This window comes from Raphanus sativus, chromosome 9, assembly GCF_000801105.2.
Source record: "Raphanus sativus cultivar WK10039 chromosome 9, ASM80110v3, whole genome shotgun sequence".
NCBI classification, from domain to species: domain Eukaryota; kingdom Viridiplantae; phylum Streptophyta; class Magnoliopsida; order Brassicales; family Brassicaceae; genus Raphanus; species Raphanus sativus.
In genome coordinates, this window is record NC_079519.1 from 31,610,450 (window position 1) to 31,624,558 (window position 14,109).

Below are 14,109 nucleotides of genomic sequence, written 5' to 3' on the forward strand. Positions count from 1 at the left end.
TCAAATACACCCATCTGAAGTAAGCAATCCCTGAATTGGTACATCCTTGAAGATTTGTTGTGATTGAAAGAAGAGTGTTCATAGCTATGCAAGATCTGGTTAAAGTCTCCAGCAATCATCCACGGTGAAGAGTCTAGGGCTAGAGTGGTGTGGAGATTGAGCAGCTCTACCCATAACTCATTTCTTTCATCACTTAAGTTGGAAGCATAGATGGCGGTGTAGGTAATGGGAGGACATTGAGGGAGGGATACTACACAAGTGAGCATTTGGCGTGATTGAGATATCAGCTGCACCTTCACTGGATCCTTCCAGATTAGGATAATACGGCCGTCAGCATCAGAAGCGTGATTCGATGCATACTGCCAACCTCTACAGATAGACAACATTAACTGGGCAAGAGAGAGTTCCTTGATATGTGATTCTAAAATAGCTCCAAAAATGGGTTTGTGGCTTTTAAACCAATCCGCAAAAGGCCGATGTTTGTCCGGATCATTTAAACCTCGGATGTTCCAAAAAAAGAGTTTCGCACTCATCAGGAAGATAGGGGGGATCCCCAGCATCCTGGAGAGAATCAGACAAAAGCAAAGGTGAAAAAGGGTTATTTGAAGGTGGAGGAACAAAAGGGGAATTGGCGAGATAGCGCAGAGTGCCGATTTCAGGGAACAGAGAAATAGGTGGGGGGTGAGAAGCTTGATAAATTACTTTAGTTTGGGAAGGGGAAGATAAGGTAGGAGAGGAACGGCAGCGCTTAAGAGAGGGTTTTTTAGGCTTGTCAGAAGGACTCTGGTGGTTTAATAGGTCAGAAGAGATTTGAGGAGGGGGAGGATTTTTAGTGGGATTTAGGGAGTTTCGGGGGCTGGAGGGTAAAGAAACAGAATGCGAGGGAGGAGGTAAGGAAGGAGTATCAAGAGATTGAGCAGGCGGCAAGGAAGAGGAAGGAGAAGCAGAAGCTAAGTTTCTCTTCACAGCTACATACTGCAAGTTTTTTGTAGCCTTAGGAGGAGCCTTTTTAGGAGTAGCCACTTCTGAATTCTTTTGTATCCTTGTTTTCTGTGTAGCAGGTGCAGGAGGAGTGAACGTAAGACAGTTTCTGACTACATGACCTAACTCCTTGCAATGCGAGCATGTAGGAGGGAGCCAAGGATAATCAACCTGCACTTCCACCACCTCACCACTCTCTCTTTCAAATTCAACCACCTTTGGAACAGGAGCTGTAAGATCGACCTCCACCTTTATGTGAGACAAAGTTAGGCTCACTAATTTCAGTGTGAAGTCATCGGTTTCCTTTGGGTCACCTACAAGACCTCCCACCAGACTCAAACCTTGTTTGTGCCTCAAGTCCAAGGGGATACCCGTGAAGTGTGCCCATATCTTGATGGAGCTAAGAGGCGGCGTGGAAGCAGAATGAATTGAGGTCCATTGGGCGGTATGAAACATTGAATCCCCAACATACCATATGTTTTTGTCCAGAATTTTTTCCCTCAAGTAGTCACTAGGAATTCTGACAATAGCTGATCTTTGTAGGGGATTGTTGTGGATTTCAAGCCTTCTACCTTTGCCCCACATATGATTCAGAACGCTCTGGATTTGGTTGAATGGTGGAGGTCTCCCATTGAAGTAGCAGATTATGAAGTCTCTATGCAGTTCAGCTCCCTTTTGGAACACAGAGTCCGGGATTAATACACGGGAACGACCAGAGTTGGATATCTGAACTGGAGCTAAACGTGATAGCGTTTTATCGCCTTTAACTCTGAGTTTTTCAGCAAGTGTAGGGTTGTTATGAGGATAAGGGACAGACGCAGGTTTCACAGTGGGAGGACAGGCAGGAGAAGGAGGAACAGGGGTAGATGCTAGGTTCAAGGGAGAGTTTAGAGGAGGTAGCTGGACAGAGTTGAGGGTAGGACTAGTACTTAGGGCTGGATTAGTAAGGATAGGTGAATTTGAACTGAGCGGTAAGGTTTTGAATTGGTTTGAGACAACTTCTCCAATAAAAGAGGTAGTTTTTGATGCAGGGAGCACATGGTGAAAGTTAGGGTTTCCTGTAGCAGGAATAGTAGATTCAGATTCAGAAACAGTTTGGGATTGAACTTGACACAATGTCTCAACAGAGGGTGAAACCGCATTCTGAGGAGAAGCTTGAAACATTATAGTATCAGTAGTTGGGGAGGAAGGACGGGAGATCTACGAGATGCAGATTTGGAGAGTTTGGGGGGGGGGTGGAGGAAAGAGGAGGGAAGAGGGTTTAGGAAAGGCCAGGATTCGGGTCAGGAGGGTCGGGAGGGGTTGGAAGAGGAAGCAGAGCTTCACCGGAGGAAGACGACGATGGTTTCAGGTGGGAAGCACGGCCAGGAATGGCCCAACGGTTGAGCATTGGGAACTGTGTCAAGGAAAGACTTGGTGAGTTTACGATACCGTTGAGTTTACGATACCCAACCAGACTTTTCTCAAGCATTGTACATGCACTAAGCTCTAAAATTTCTCAACAACATGTAAACCACCCTTTTGGCAAATATATGCCAAATGTATGTCATTCGATTTTGACGAAAAAAGTGAGCATATGGTTTTCATATCCTGCTAAACTTTCAAACAAGTCTTTCATTATACAACCTAACTTTCAAAGCAGTTTTCATTATACAGCCAACCGATTATAGTTTGCTATGTTTAAGCAAGCCACTTTAATTAATTTCTGTTTATATATATACACCACTCTTTAAGAGTATCAAATTGACAAGAGGCCACAGCCTACACAATACATGCAATATATCCACATACTAGATAACGTGTAGGTGAACTAAACATTGATGAGAAAACTATTAGACTTTCAAATTATATAATCCGTTGAACTTTTAAGTTATTTGCTCGTTTATATTATCAAATACCACGTTCCGTAGGACCGTACCTAAACTATTGATAATTATTTTTGGTTACTCTACCATGAAATTATTATCACAAAAAGAAGCACAAGTGTATAGTTCTATATGGTTTTCTTTCATGGTGACCATATCATCAATTATTATTTTTAATTTAGCATTCAAATTCATATACATATAAGGTTGGTTAATTGGTTATAGTCTTGCATCCAGGCATTAAAACCTTTTTATATATCTAGTTGTAGTTGCATAACGGTACCTTTTTATATATCTAGTTGTAGTTGCATAACCGTACCGTTGAGTTGACATCTTCCTACATATTAGCGTGTGTAACATCTATAAATCCAAAATGTCAACCCTAATTCCCTATATATACTTCTTTTTCGTCTTCAAGGCATATCCATATCTCTAAACCTTACACTTTCCAGAAATTGAAAAACAAAAACTCTCATGGATAAGTGTCTTCTCCTCTGCCTCCTTTTGTTTTCAGCTTATAGTCACGTCTCGGCTCATTATTATCCATCCAAAAATACTCTAGTGTCAAGCGTGACCAAGAACGCCATCTTACCTATCTTTACTTTCACACTCAACACAAACGAAGAATATTTCATCCATATCGCCGGTCCCTACCTCGTTCGCAGCTGCAATGATGGTCTTCCTCGTCCCATCATCCCATGCGGCTCCTCCACCTGTGCTCTCACTCGTAGAGTCAGCCCTCACCAGTGTCCTCCTACTCAAAACACAATCATCAATGGAAGATGTGCTTGCCAAGCAACAGCCTTTGAGCCGTTCCAACGTCTATGTAGCTCAAACCAATACACCTATGGAGATTTTTCCATGTCTTCTCTAAACCCTAGATCTCCCTCGCTCACGCTTAACAACGTGAAGTACCTTTGTATCCCCAAGCCGTTTCTCATAGACTTCCCTCCTGGTGTTTTGGGCCTCGCGGGGCTTGCACCCACGGCCCTCGCCGCATGGAACCAGCTAACTCCACCAAGGCTCGGGCTCGAGAAGAAGTTCGCGTTGTGTCTGCCTTCTGATACGAACAAAGGTGCTATTTTCTTTGGTGGAGGTCCGTACAAGCTCGGAAACACTGATGCAAGATCCATGCTCACGTACACCCAACTGATCAAGAACCCTAGAAGACTCAACAATTATTTCTTGGGGCTCAAGGGTATTTCCGTCAACGGAGAAAAGATCTTGCTTGCACAAAACGCTTTTGATTTCGACGGCAAGGGTGACGGAGGCGTGACTCTTAGCAGCGTAACCCCTTTCACTACGTTACGTAGCGATATATACAAAGTCTTTACTAAAGCATTTTCAAAAGCCACGTCGGATATTCCACGTGTCAATAGCACAACACCCTTGGAGTTTTGTTTTAAGTCAACGGGACGTTTCCAAGTGCCTCGGATCGATCTGAAGTTTGCTGATGGGAAGATTTGGAAAGTTGTTACCGCAAACTCGATGACGAAAGTCAGCGATGACGTGGCTTGCTTGGCTTTCCTCAACGGAGGAGATGCGGCGGCGCATGCGGTTGTGATCGGAATGCATCAGATGGAGAACACTTTGTTGGAGTTTGACGTTGGGAGATCTGCTTTTGGATTTAGCTGTTCTTTGGGTTTGGTCAATGCTTCGTGCGGTGACTTTCAAACAAAGCCATGAGAAAGTCAAATGAACTTGATGGTTGACATTCTCTTGTGATTGTGTTTGTTATTTGATTATTGTTCTTAGAATACTCGCTTCATTTTTTTGTAATTTTCTTCCCAAGTGTGTGTTTAAAAATAATTGTCAATAAAGAAATGCTTAAATTGTCAGATACAATAGCATGTTGGGCAATTGAAACACCATAACTGCACCATATGGTCGTATATTTTAGGGTCGTTTAAATTAAGGTTGAAATTAAACTATAACCGCACTTTGTTCAAAAAAAAAAACCCGCACTTGAAACAATTTTTTTTTTGTGAAGTCTTAGTCTAAAAATAAAAAAATTATGCACAGCTTAAAAAGCGTTGGTATAGGGTGGATAAAATATCTGAAATGTCTGATCTAACTTGAACTTAACTTGTAAAATAATATATCCAAAGTTTTAAATATACATTTGTATTATTAGCAAAATAATATATCAAAATACCATAACTACAACATGCTCGTATATTTGAAGTGTGATTTGAGTTATTAGTTCAGACTGATTGTTTTGGGTTTTTAGATTAGTTTTTGGTTTTTGTTTTTCCAAAAACTATTTTGCATCCAATTGCAATCAAGATTTTGAAAAATGGTTTCCCTAAAATGTAGGGAAACTAGTTTTTGGGAATAACTGATTTCTTAACATAAAAACCAAAAACCAAATTCTCATTGTTTTTCTAAACTCACGTTGGTTGTTCATTTTTTTCTAAAATAATTATATTTAGGCTTTTATATAAGAAAAAAATAAAGAAGATAAATACTATACACAAATAACGTTTAGTAAGAATCATTTTCTCACTATTGGTACTTTCTACTAAATTAAGTGGTATATTATTTTAATTTTAATTTTGTTTTAGAAACAAGAAATGAACTTATAAGTTAATTTTAATAAAAATAACAGACCAAAAAATCATTAATAAATTTTTAAAAAACCAAAAAGATAATAAAATTTTAAATTTACAATTTAAAATGTATTTATAATTTTATTCAATTTCCCCAAATTCTAAAAATATATTTAAATTTGATTTAGTATGTTTGAATAATAAACTAACTGTCACTTGTATACTGTTTAATATGTGTGAAATTATATAGTAATTTGAAAATCTAACTATTGATATTTATTACAATATTTGAATTATAGAAGATTTTAAAATATAACTATTTTAATTTTGTTTAAATTTTAATAATGTATTGTCTTTCTGAACTGCATGAATTATGTATTGTGTTATGTATATTTCTGGTTAATCTATTTAGTTTGCATTATTTTCTCTTTTAAATTGCATTATTTTATTTTAAAATAATTTATTACATAAATAAATGTATTTTAAGTGGTAATATTTTGTGTTATTTGTTGTTTTCACTGTAAGTAATATTTAAGTATTAGTAAAAATATATTTATTTTTAATTTTTATTTCAAATTTAAAAATATAGGAAAACTAAAAACTAAGAAATCATCATCTGAAGTTTTTTAGAAACTAAAACTACAGAAAAATTAAAAATTTAAAACAAATATTTTACTAATTTAAGAAAAAAACTAAAAGCTAAAAACAAAATCACCATTTATATGTTTTTCCAAAAACTAAAATGTACTGCAAAATCAAAATCAGAAAACTAAAAATCAAAACTTAAAATTTTAAAGCCAAAAATTAAGAATCAAAATCTAAAAACTATCCATACAATCGTCAATAGATCAAACTAATGGCACTTGAAACATAATTATTCTGTCGTCTCAATGTAAAAATTTTTTTGACACACATTTAAAAAGCGTTGGTATAAAGTGTATAAAATTTCAGGGGTTTGAATATAATTTGATGAGATTTAATTCTAAGATAAGATATTCCAAGTTTTTAGATATAAATCTAGATAACTAAATGACATCAATTTAAAATAAAAATAAAATAACACAATAAAAGTACGCGATTAGTTTTTGAGAAATTGCCAAAAATACCATTTTCATAGTACCACTTTTCATGTTTACACTAACCACTTTTACCAGTACTTTTAATGAAGGGTCTAGATTTAAAGGTTTAGGATTTAGGGTTTAGATTTGATGTTTTAGGGTTTAAGGTATATAGTTTAGGGTTTAGAGTTTAAGATTTAGGGTTAGAGTTAAGGATTTAGGGTTTATAGTTTAGATTTTAGGGTTTAGGGTTTAGGATATTGAATTTATGGTATATAGTTTAGGGTTTAGGGTTTAGAGTTGAAGATTTTGGGTTTAGGGTTTAGAATTGGAGGTTTAGGAATTAGAATTTGGGATTAGAATTTTGAAAAATATATAAAAACAAAGATATAAGAGTATTTACCATTTTAATAAATAATGTATTATTGAAAATGTGTCTTTAGTGGTGGTAAAGATGAATAATGATACCTTGAAAGTGAAATTTTTGAAAATTCCCGATAGTATTTTTTTAATATTAGAATAGCATACGGAACTATAAGCATCTTTGTTTATTTAATTATTTACTTTTGTGGTTACATATATAAGATATTTAGTTATTTTTGTGATTACAAAATTAAACAAAAATGACTAATAAGATTTAAATAACCTAGATAGCGCCAATTTTGGCTAAATGTTAATTATAAGTATAATATGCATGTTGTTCACTAAAACAATGAATATTGATTCAAATAATAAATAAACTTAAAACAAAAAAATTGAGTTAGTGCTATTAAAACCAAAATCTTAAGAAAATAGAAATCATTATCATCATGTGGGTATATATTTTTAGTTTTTTTTATTAAATCCTATTACAATTCATTATTTAATAGGATTTAAAATTCTGATACATCGAGTTATTAAGCAACAAATCTCAGTCTCTTCTAAAACCAACTAGAATCTTTGTATATTATAAATGCATGGACGTAAACGTTTGGTCATGTTTCTTTATAGATCCCAAAAATAGAGGATTTTTTTCTAACAATATCGAATACATTTGAAAGAAGACCTATCAGTTTTAATATATATATATATATATTACATTCATTGTGTATCTGCATACCTGTAATTCGACGTCATCAATGGTTTTATCTTTATCCTTTTCTGACATAAAATTGTACTTATATACATGCAGAGAATGAAATATATGAAACACACTCACACATACACATACAATCGAAATGTACAACGATACATACTTCAAACTTCTAGTTTTTGTTCTTTTCCTGTTTGTTAACCAGTTCTCATGGGCGGAATCTCAGACTGATGGTCTACCTGTGGAAACAGTCTTTACATTTCCCGGTCCTTTGCCTACTATTCTTCCCGATGAGGGAGGTTTTGGCAAAGGGATAATAGACTTGGGAGGTCTAGAGGTTGCTCAAGTCCCCATCAACATTTCAACAGCACAAAGAGTATGGAGTACATATGAAGGAGGACGAGACAACATGGGATTCAGCATCTTTGAACTTACAAATAATATTCCTCGCAACTTCTTCAAACTAGGCTTCTATGCACAACCAAACAACCAGAAGCGTTTTGGTTCGATTCTTGTCGCAAGAAGCGTATCTTCAATAAGTAATTTAAGACCACCAGAAGATTTCATTGAAGTTGGAAACACTACATCCTTGAATATCAAACAAGACTGGCCTGCCTATGTTTGGCAGCCGGTATGTCTCGATGGATACCAAGCGGTTGGAATGTTTGTCACAGCTGATCCTCAAAAGCCTCTTCTAACACAAGAGTACACAAGTTGTGTTCGATCCGAGTTTACGGAACAGAGTGAAGCTGATGCGCTGTTATGGGGGATAGAAGGAGTTAGTGTTTTTAATTTGAGACCAATCATCAGAGGAACACAAGCAACAGGTGTGTACACAGGAACATTCAGTTTCCAAGGACTAAGTTCTACTCCTCTTCCTCCTTTATTCTCCTTAAAAAACACAAAACTTAACATGTCTTGCATGCCAAGCGAAGCTCAAACTAGGGTTTTGTTTCAAACCTATTCTCCTTTGGTGTACTTCCATCCAGAAGAAGATTTTCTTCCTTCCTCGGTTGATTGGTTCTTCACCAACGGTGCATTGTTGTACCAGAAAGGAAACGAATCAAACCCTGTCCCAATACAACCGAACGGTACAAATCTTCCACAAGGCGGTTCTAATGATGACTTGTACTGGTTAGACTACCCGGTCGATAAAACCCTAAAAGAAAAGGTTAAGAGAGGAGACTTGAGTAGCACGAAAGTGTATCTACACATCAAACCAATGTTTGGAGGGACTTACACCGACATTGTCGTATGGATATTCTGCCCTTTCAACGGCAATGCCAACCTCAAGTTTCTATTCATCAAGAAACTACCTTTAGGGGACATAGGCGAACATATAGGAGACTGGGAGCACGTTACTCTACGTATCAGCAACTTCAACGGCATGTTATGGCGCGTTTACTTTGCTGAGCACAGTAAAGGAACGTTGGTGGAGGCGTGTGATCTAGAGTACGTGGACGGTGAAAACAAACCAGTGGTATACTCGTCGCTTCACGGTCACGCAATGTTTTCAAAACCTGGACTTGTGTTGCAAGGCGACGGCAATAACGGAATCAGAAACGACATGGAAAGAAGTGACAAGGTGTTGGACTGTGGTTTGGGGTATGAAGTGATTGCAGGTCTCTCGGGCGTGGTCGAGCCACCGTGGGTTAACTATTTGAGGAAATGGGGACCTCAAGTAAGTTATGACATTGAGAAGTCTCTTCAAGGTTTCGCTAAGATTTTGCCGTGGTTTTTACGGAAGAGTTTCTATAAACTTACCAGCAAGATTCCTGTTGAGATACTTGGTGAAGAGGGTCCAACGGGTCCTAAAGACAAGTCGAATTGGACCGGTGATGAAGGACATTCTTAATTTATTTATTGTAGATTTTTGCATCAACAATATATAAATGTATTTCATTTGTTATGATGGAAACTCAAAATCTATAATTTAAATAACTTTCTGTAAACAAAGGCGATGAGTGTTTTAAAAAAACTTCCATTAACAATCAGTCTTCGTGTCTAAATGACTTAGAATACCATTCATTGCTTGTTCCTGTGAAATATTTGTATGGAGACAATGAGTTATATCATGTAAGCCAACCATGTGCCCATGTAGGGAATCATTGAAAAGATTCCGAGGACGAGTTTAATTGGTGGACACTCAATTTAGCAAACGAAGAAATTGCACCAAAACATGGAATTAATGGTCTTGGGACAGAGTGCGTTTGCAAAAAGACATGAACAAAGCTCAGAAAGAGAAAATAGATTTGCCAGTAGATTAAGGGCCTGGATAATCATGAAGTGTTATCAGATCCAAGCGAGTGATACTGCCGATTTATATTTCGCAAGGTTGTATTTTTATAAATTGACTGGATCATGATAGTCTTGGACCCAACCAAAGAAGCTGAACTTGCTTTTCTCCGACAAAAAAAGAAGAAGTTATGTAATAACACAAGATGCTAAAATTTGCCAGTAGATTAAGGGCCAGGATAATCATGAGTATCAGATCCAGGCGAGTGATACTGCCGATTTCTATCTCGCAAGGTTGTATTTTTATAAATTGACTGGATCATGGTAGTCTTGGATCCAACCAAAGAAGCTGAACTTGCTTTAATGGAATAACTCAGTAGAGAAAACTCAGAAAACAAAACTGATTAAGCTAAAGGAGGGAGATATGAGAGGCGTTGTTAAAGAAGAGAAAGAGGAGTGTCTTATATTGGCAGTTGAAGGGTAGAGATCTTTAGGGTTTGTTTGTTATCTATTCTTTAATCCAGAAAATGGTTATGGGCTGATTGCTTTTGTTAGCCCAATCTAAAAAGCCCAATTAGAATATAAGAACCAAACAATTAGAAAGACACTCGCCACATCAGAGTGGGAAAATATATTACATCTACACAATTTAAGAACAAGGCTTGTTGGTCTAGGAAGTGTAACCCTGTTTGATTCAAAAATCATATCATATTCGAAAGGACCTCTCGAGGAAGAAGGGGCAAGTTTGGCTCCAGGTCAAACTAACATCATCGCTAGCAATTGTGTAAGCCATAGAGAGACTCCCACATAAAAAAACATGAGCATCTACTAAACTTGTATTAAAGATGCATAAATGGTAAATGAATATATATTGGCTATGCTTGAATCAGTTCCTATTTTCAGTTACGTTGAGCCATTTGCACCGCATTCTCGCCATTGACGTCGTCAGGGGTGTTGGGATGGATAGTTCTTGCGAAGAGGATCCTGAAATGTACAAGTCGTTGCGAGAGGAATATGTTGACTGAACTCATCAGAACTTCCCATTTGTCTCGGAGCCAGAGAATGAGAAGCACCACAAGAGCGAAAGCGAAAGAAACTCCGGTGATCATAAACAATCCGCGGAACCTGTAAAGAGTTATAGGATTTGATGTATCATCTGCTGTGTAGGGAAGTTGATTCTCAAACCATCTTTTCTCCATCTCGATCAGTCTATCGCTAGTCCTCAGGTTAAATATTTCCCTAGACACAAGAGGCACCAGTTCGTCGCCCTTCTGAAACATCTGAAAACGTATCTTTGTTGTCAGTAAGTTAATAAAGAAGATGAAGAGTAAGGAAACTGATGGATGATAAGGGATACGTACAAAGCCAAAACCATTGGTGTTACATTGTGCCTTGACCATGAGAAACTTCCCAAGATTCTCTCCAAGGAGGACTTTGAGGTATGGCAACTCATCGACAATAAACGAGACAGTATGGTTCAACAAGGCTTGAGCATAATCTGTAGAAGTATTGAGACCCTTGGTGTTCGTTGGTCGGAACCTGGGACTGGTTAGGGCCATATTTGCAATGAGGGAGCCGGAAAGATGCCCCACGAAATCTTTATTAGAGTTGAATCGAATCTGTTGCACCGTCATCATTGATGTCAAAGTTGCGGTGTAACTTGTAGTTAATATGAGCACTGCAAACACCCAAACTGTAACTACAAATCTTGATAAGTTGTGCTGTAGTTTCTCCCCTGTCATAAATAGTAAGCAGCAGAAGGTGAGAAACTAAGTAAAAGCATATAAGACATGTGAAAAAAAGGTAGAGCACTACTTACTATGGGCATAAACAAGGGTAGAGAAGCCAAACCAGAATATAACTCCGATCTGTTTCGGCCAAGAACCCTGAAACTCCTTGTTATCATGTCTTTCTATCAACCAAACTATAGTACCGGCCAAGACAAAGAAAGCTGCACTTGTTATCCAAAGGTCTCTTTTTAAAGGATGGAAGAACACCCACATACTTGTCTCCTTTGTTGCCACAGTTCCAAGGCCCATCTCAGTGAATGGCATCGTAAAATCAACATACGTTGATCTATTGGCAGTGATTGTAATATCTCCCACCGCTGCATCATACTTGTCTTTCTGTGGGATGCAACACAGAAATGATTCAGTTTCCACACACACTCAACATGGATAGATACTTAGTAATCATAAACTGAGCCATGGTTAAGTAGTACCTGACTATAAAGTGCATATGCAAGTTTGTTGTAGTTACTTCCGTTGCGCCAAGGGATGAACTCAAGTTCATAGTTGAAAGGTGCAATGGCGGCCCGGAAGACTTCTACACAGAACCCTTCGGCAGTGGTAACATTTGTTGCTGAATCAGTCTCAACATTCATCAGTTTTGGGAATCTATTGCTAGATGTAACCAAAACCCTCAGCTTTCTTCTTTTGATTTCTCCTAGAACCCGTCCTCTCGGAGCTTGAGCAGACCCACCAGGCCAGATTATGGTCTCCAGCTTGTTATGATGTCTTCTACTGCTGAAACTACCATTAGAACTCCAGAACCCTATTCTTCTCTCACCTGATTCCAACAGATTCACAATCTCAAACTTGTCTGACAAGAACATCTTATCCTTCACTTGGAAGTCACCACTCAAACCCTTGAACCTACACTCAGTGATAGCCTCAAGGAGAGTTGATGATGCATTCTCCGTCCTCCTCGCAACTTCCGCTGCTCTCGCCAGCGTCCAAGCTACATCATGAGCCCATACACTAGAAATGCTCAAGCTCAGCCGAACATCTTCTTCATTGCCTAGTGATTTTCTCCATCTCCTTGTAAAGTTCTGAAGCTCTCTTGACATTGGAACGTATGGCTTGAAGCCAACCACACCTTCCATTGCCGCTGTTCCTCTAGTACTACTCTCATGAAAGCTGCTCATGGTTCTGGAAGTGAGGATCCAAGCGAAACCTTCACCCATCATCCCCAGCTTCTCAGCACATGTGAAGAGATGACGAGTAGCAACAAGCTCAGACACGTGTACAACAAACACACTCGTCCCCAAATCTCTAATCTTCCCTAACCGTTCCATAACCATTTCCTCCGTTGAATACACTGTAAAACCAGCCTTTGATTGAACACCAACACCGTTCTCATCAAAATGATCCACGAGAAGTTGCATACTCTCTCTCCAGTCATCGTCGTCATCATCCTCGTAAACAAGAGCAACACTCTTCCAATCGTACTCATGGATGAAAGCTCTTATCCCCTTCGCCTCGGAGGAAGAATCATGCGTCGCTTGGATCAAATAACTGTATCTGCTCAACGACGGTGAGATCGGAGAGTTGATTGAGATCACAGGAACCCTAGCTTTCTCCCCGATCTCCGCCACAAGCTTCGTCTCCAGCAACGACCTCCCGCCGGTGACGATCGCCTCCACTCCTTCGGATTGCAGCAGATCTACAGCTGTGTACACATAGATTGTGAGTGAAACAGGAGGAGGCGTAGGAGAATGAAGAAGGAGAAGTATGTTACCGGAAGCGAGAGCGAGGAGAGGCTCTCCGTGAGAGTTTCCGATTGAGAGAGAGACTCTTGTTTTGTAGTCACTGTTAACCGCGTAGAAATCGGATAGCGCCGTTGTAACAGACCTTCCCACCATTTTTCCCTCCACGGAGCCCGAATCCAAAACCAACCCGACCCGGATTTGAACGCGTTTATGATCGGATTCGGAGCCTTCGTAAACGTCATCGTTTTGACTTGAAGCAAAACAAATAATGAAGAGAAGCAGAGCAAGAAGAAACGATACTACCGGTATTGGTTTTTGAATCACAGACATTTAAAAAGAGTTTCCAAATACAAAGGAAAAGACACACGTTATCTACTTTTTTATAATTCTAGTTAATCTTTAATTTATATAACCAATTCTACGCAACCCATTGCCGTGTTATGTTTTTCCTCTGTACAAGGAAGAATACAATACAAAACATTTGTTTCAGATTCTCCATTGGACCGTATGATTTTTTTTTTTTTTTTGCTAAAAGGACCGTATGATTTTAGGAGTATATATTATATAACATATCAGTCAACGGTTTAATCAGCATTGACATGGGTGGGAAAGAGAGAGAGAGAGAGAGTTATTTATCTGGATTACAATTACGAAAGGAAACTCAGGGTGAGTTTCCGACATTGGCTACTCTTTTGTCACATTAATTTAGTCAAATAAAAAAGAGCAAGGGAAATGAGGACTTTTTAGTTCAAAGAAATTGTCAACTGAAATTTTATCAACGACCAAGAACACACACACACAACATTTGTCAAGGCTTTTTATAAAGAAACTAATGTATTTTCTTTTGGTACTTTCAGTA

General features: G+C 38.2%; 3 protein-coding genes across 3 annotated transcripts; 2 read left to right on the plus strand and 1 right to left on the minus strand.

Moving 5' to 3' along the window:
- The first annotated feature begins 3,280 nt into the window (after positions 1-3,280).
- LOC108826007 (probable aspartic proteinase GIP2) lies at positions 3,281-4,691 on the plus strand. The gene has a single exon (XM_018599371.2). It carries the CDS (start codon positions 3,321-3,323, stop codon positions 4,530-4,532), a length of 1,212 nt encoding a protein of 403 aa, XP_018454873.1. The 5' UTR covers positions 3,281-3,320; the 3' UTR covers positions 4,533-4,691.
- A 2,973-nt stretch (positions 4,692-7,664) lies between these two features.
- LOC108825296 (hypothetical protein At1g04090-like) lies at positions 7,665-9,380 on the plus strand (the record flags this gene model as incomplete). Its single annotated transcript, XM_018598605.2, has 1 exon — positions 7,665-9,380. A coding segment is annotated over one exon (1,716 nt), but the record flags the coding sequence as incomplete, so codon positions are not given.
- A 1,055-nt stretch (positions 9,381-10,435) lies between these two features.
- LOC108825295 (glutamate receptor 1.3) lies at positions 10,436-13,704 on the minus strand. Its single transcript, XM_056994402.1, has 5 exons — positions 13,280-13,704; positions 11,982-13,210; positions 11,580-11,886; positions 11,122-11,495; positions 10,436-11,040 (listed from the first exon to the last, which is right to left on the minus strand). The coding sequence occupies exons 1-5, from the start codon at positions 13,578-13,580 to the stop codon at positions 10,660-10,662; spliced, it is 2,592 nt and encodes an 863-aa protein (XP_056850382.1). The 5' UTR covers positions 13,581-13,704; the 3' UTR covers positions 10,436-10,659.
- Between the last annotated feature and the right edge of the window lie 405 nt (positions 13,705-14,109).

Coding starts and splice junctions, on each gene's coding strand:
- LOC108826007 (XM_018599371.2), top strand. CDS start 3,321: ATGGATAAGTGTCTTCTCCTCTGCCTCCTTTTGTTTTCAGCTTATAGT.
- LOC108825295 (XM_056994402.1), bottom strand. CDS start 13,580: ATGTCTGTGATTCAAAAACCAATACCGGTAGTATCGTTTCTTCTTGCT. Junction 11,887..11,981: donor CATATGCACTTTATAGTCAG/GTACTACTTAAC, acceptor TGCATCCCACAG/AAAGACAAGTATGATGCAGC. Junction 11,041..11,121: donor ACACCAATGGTTTTGGCTTT/GTACGTATCCCT, acceptor ATACGTTTTCAG/ATGTTTCAGAAGGGCGACGA.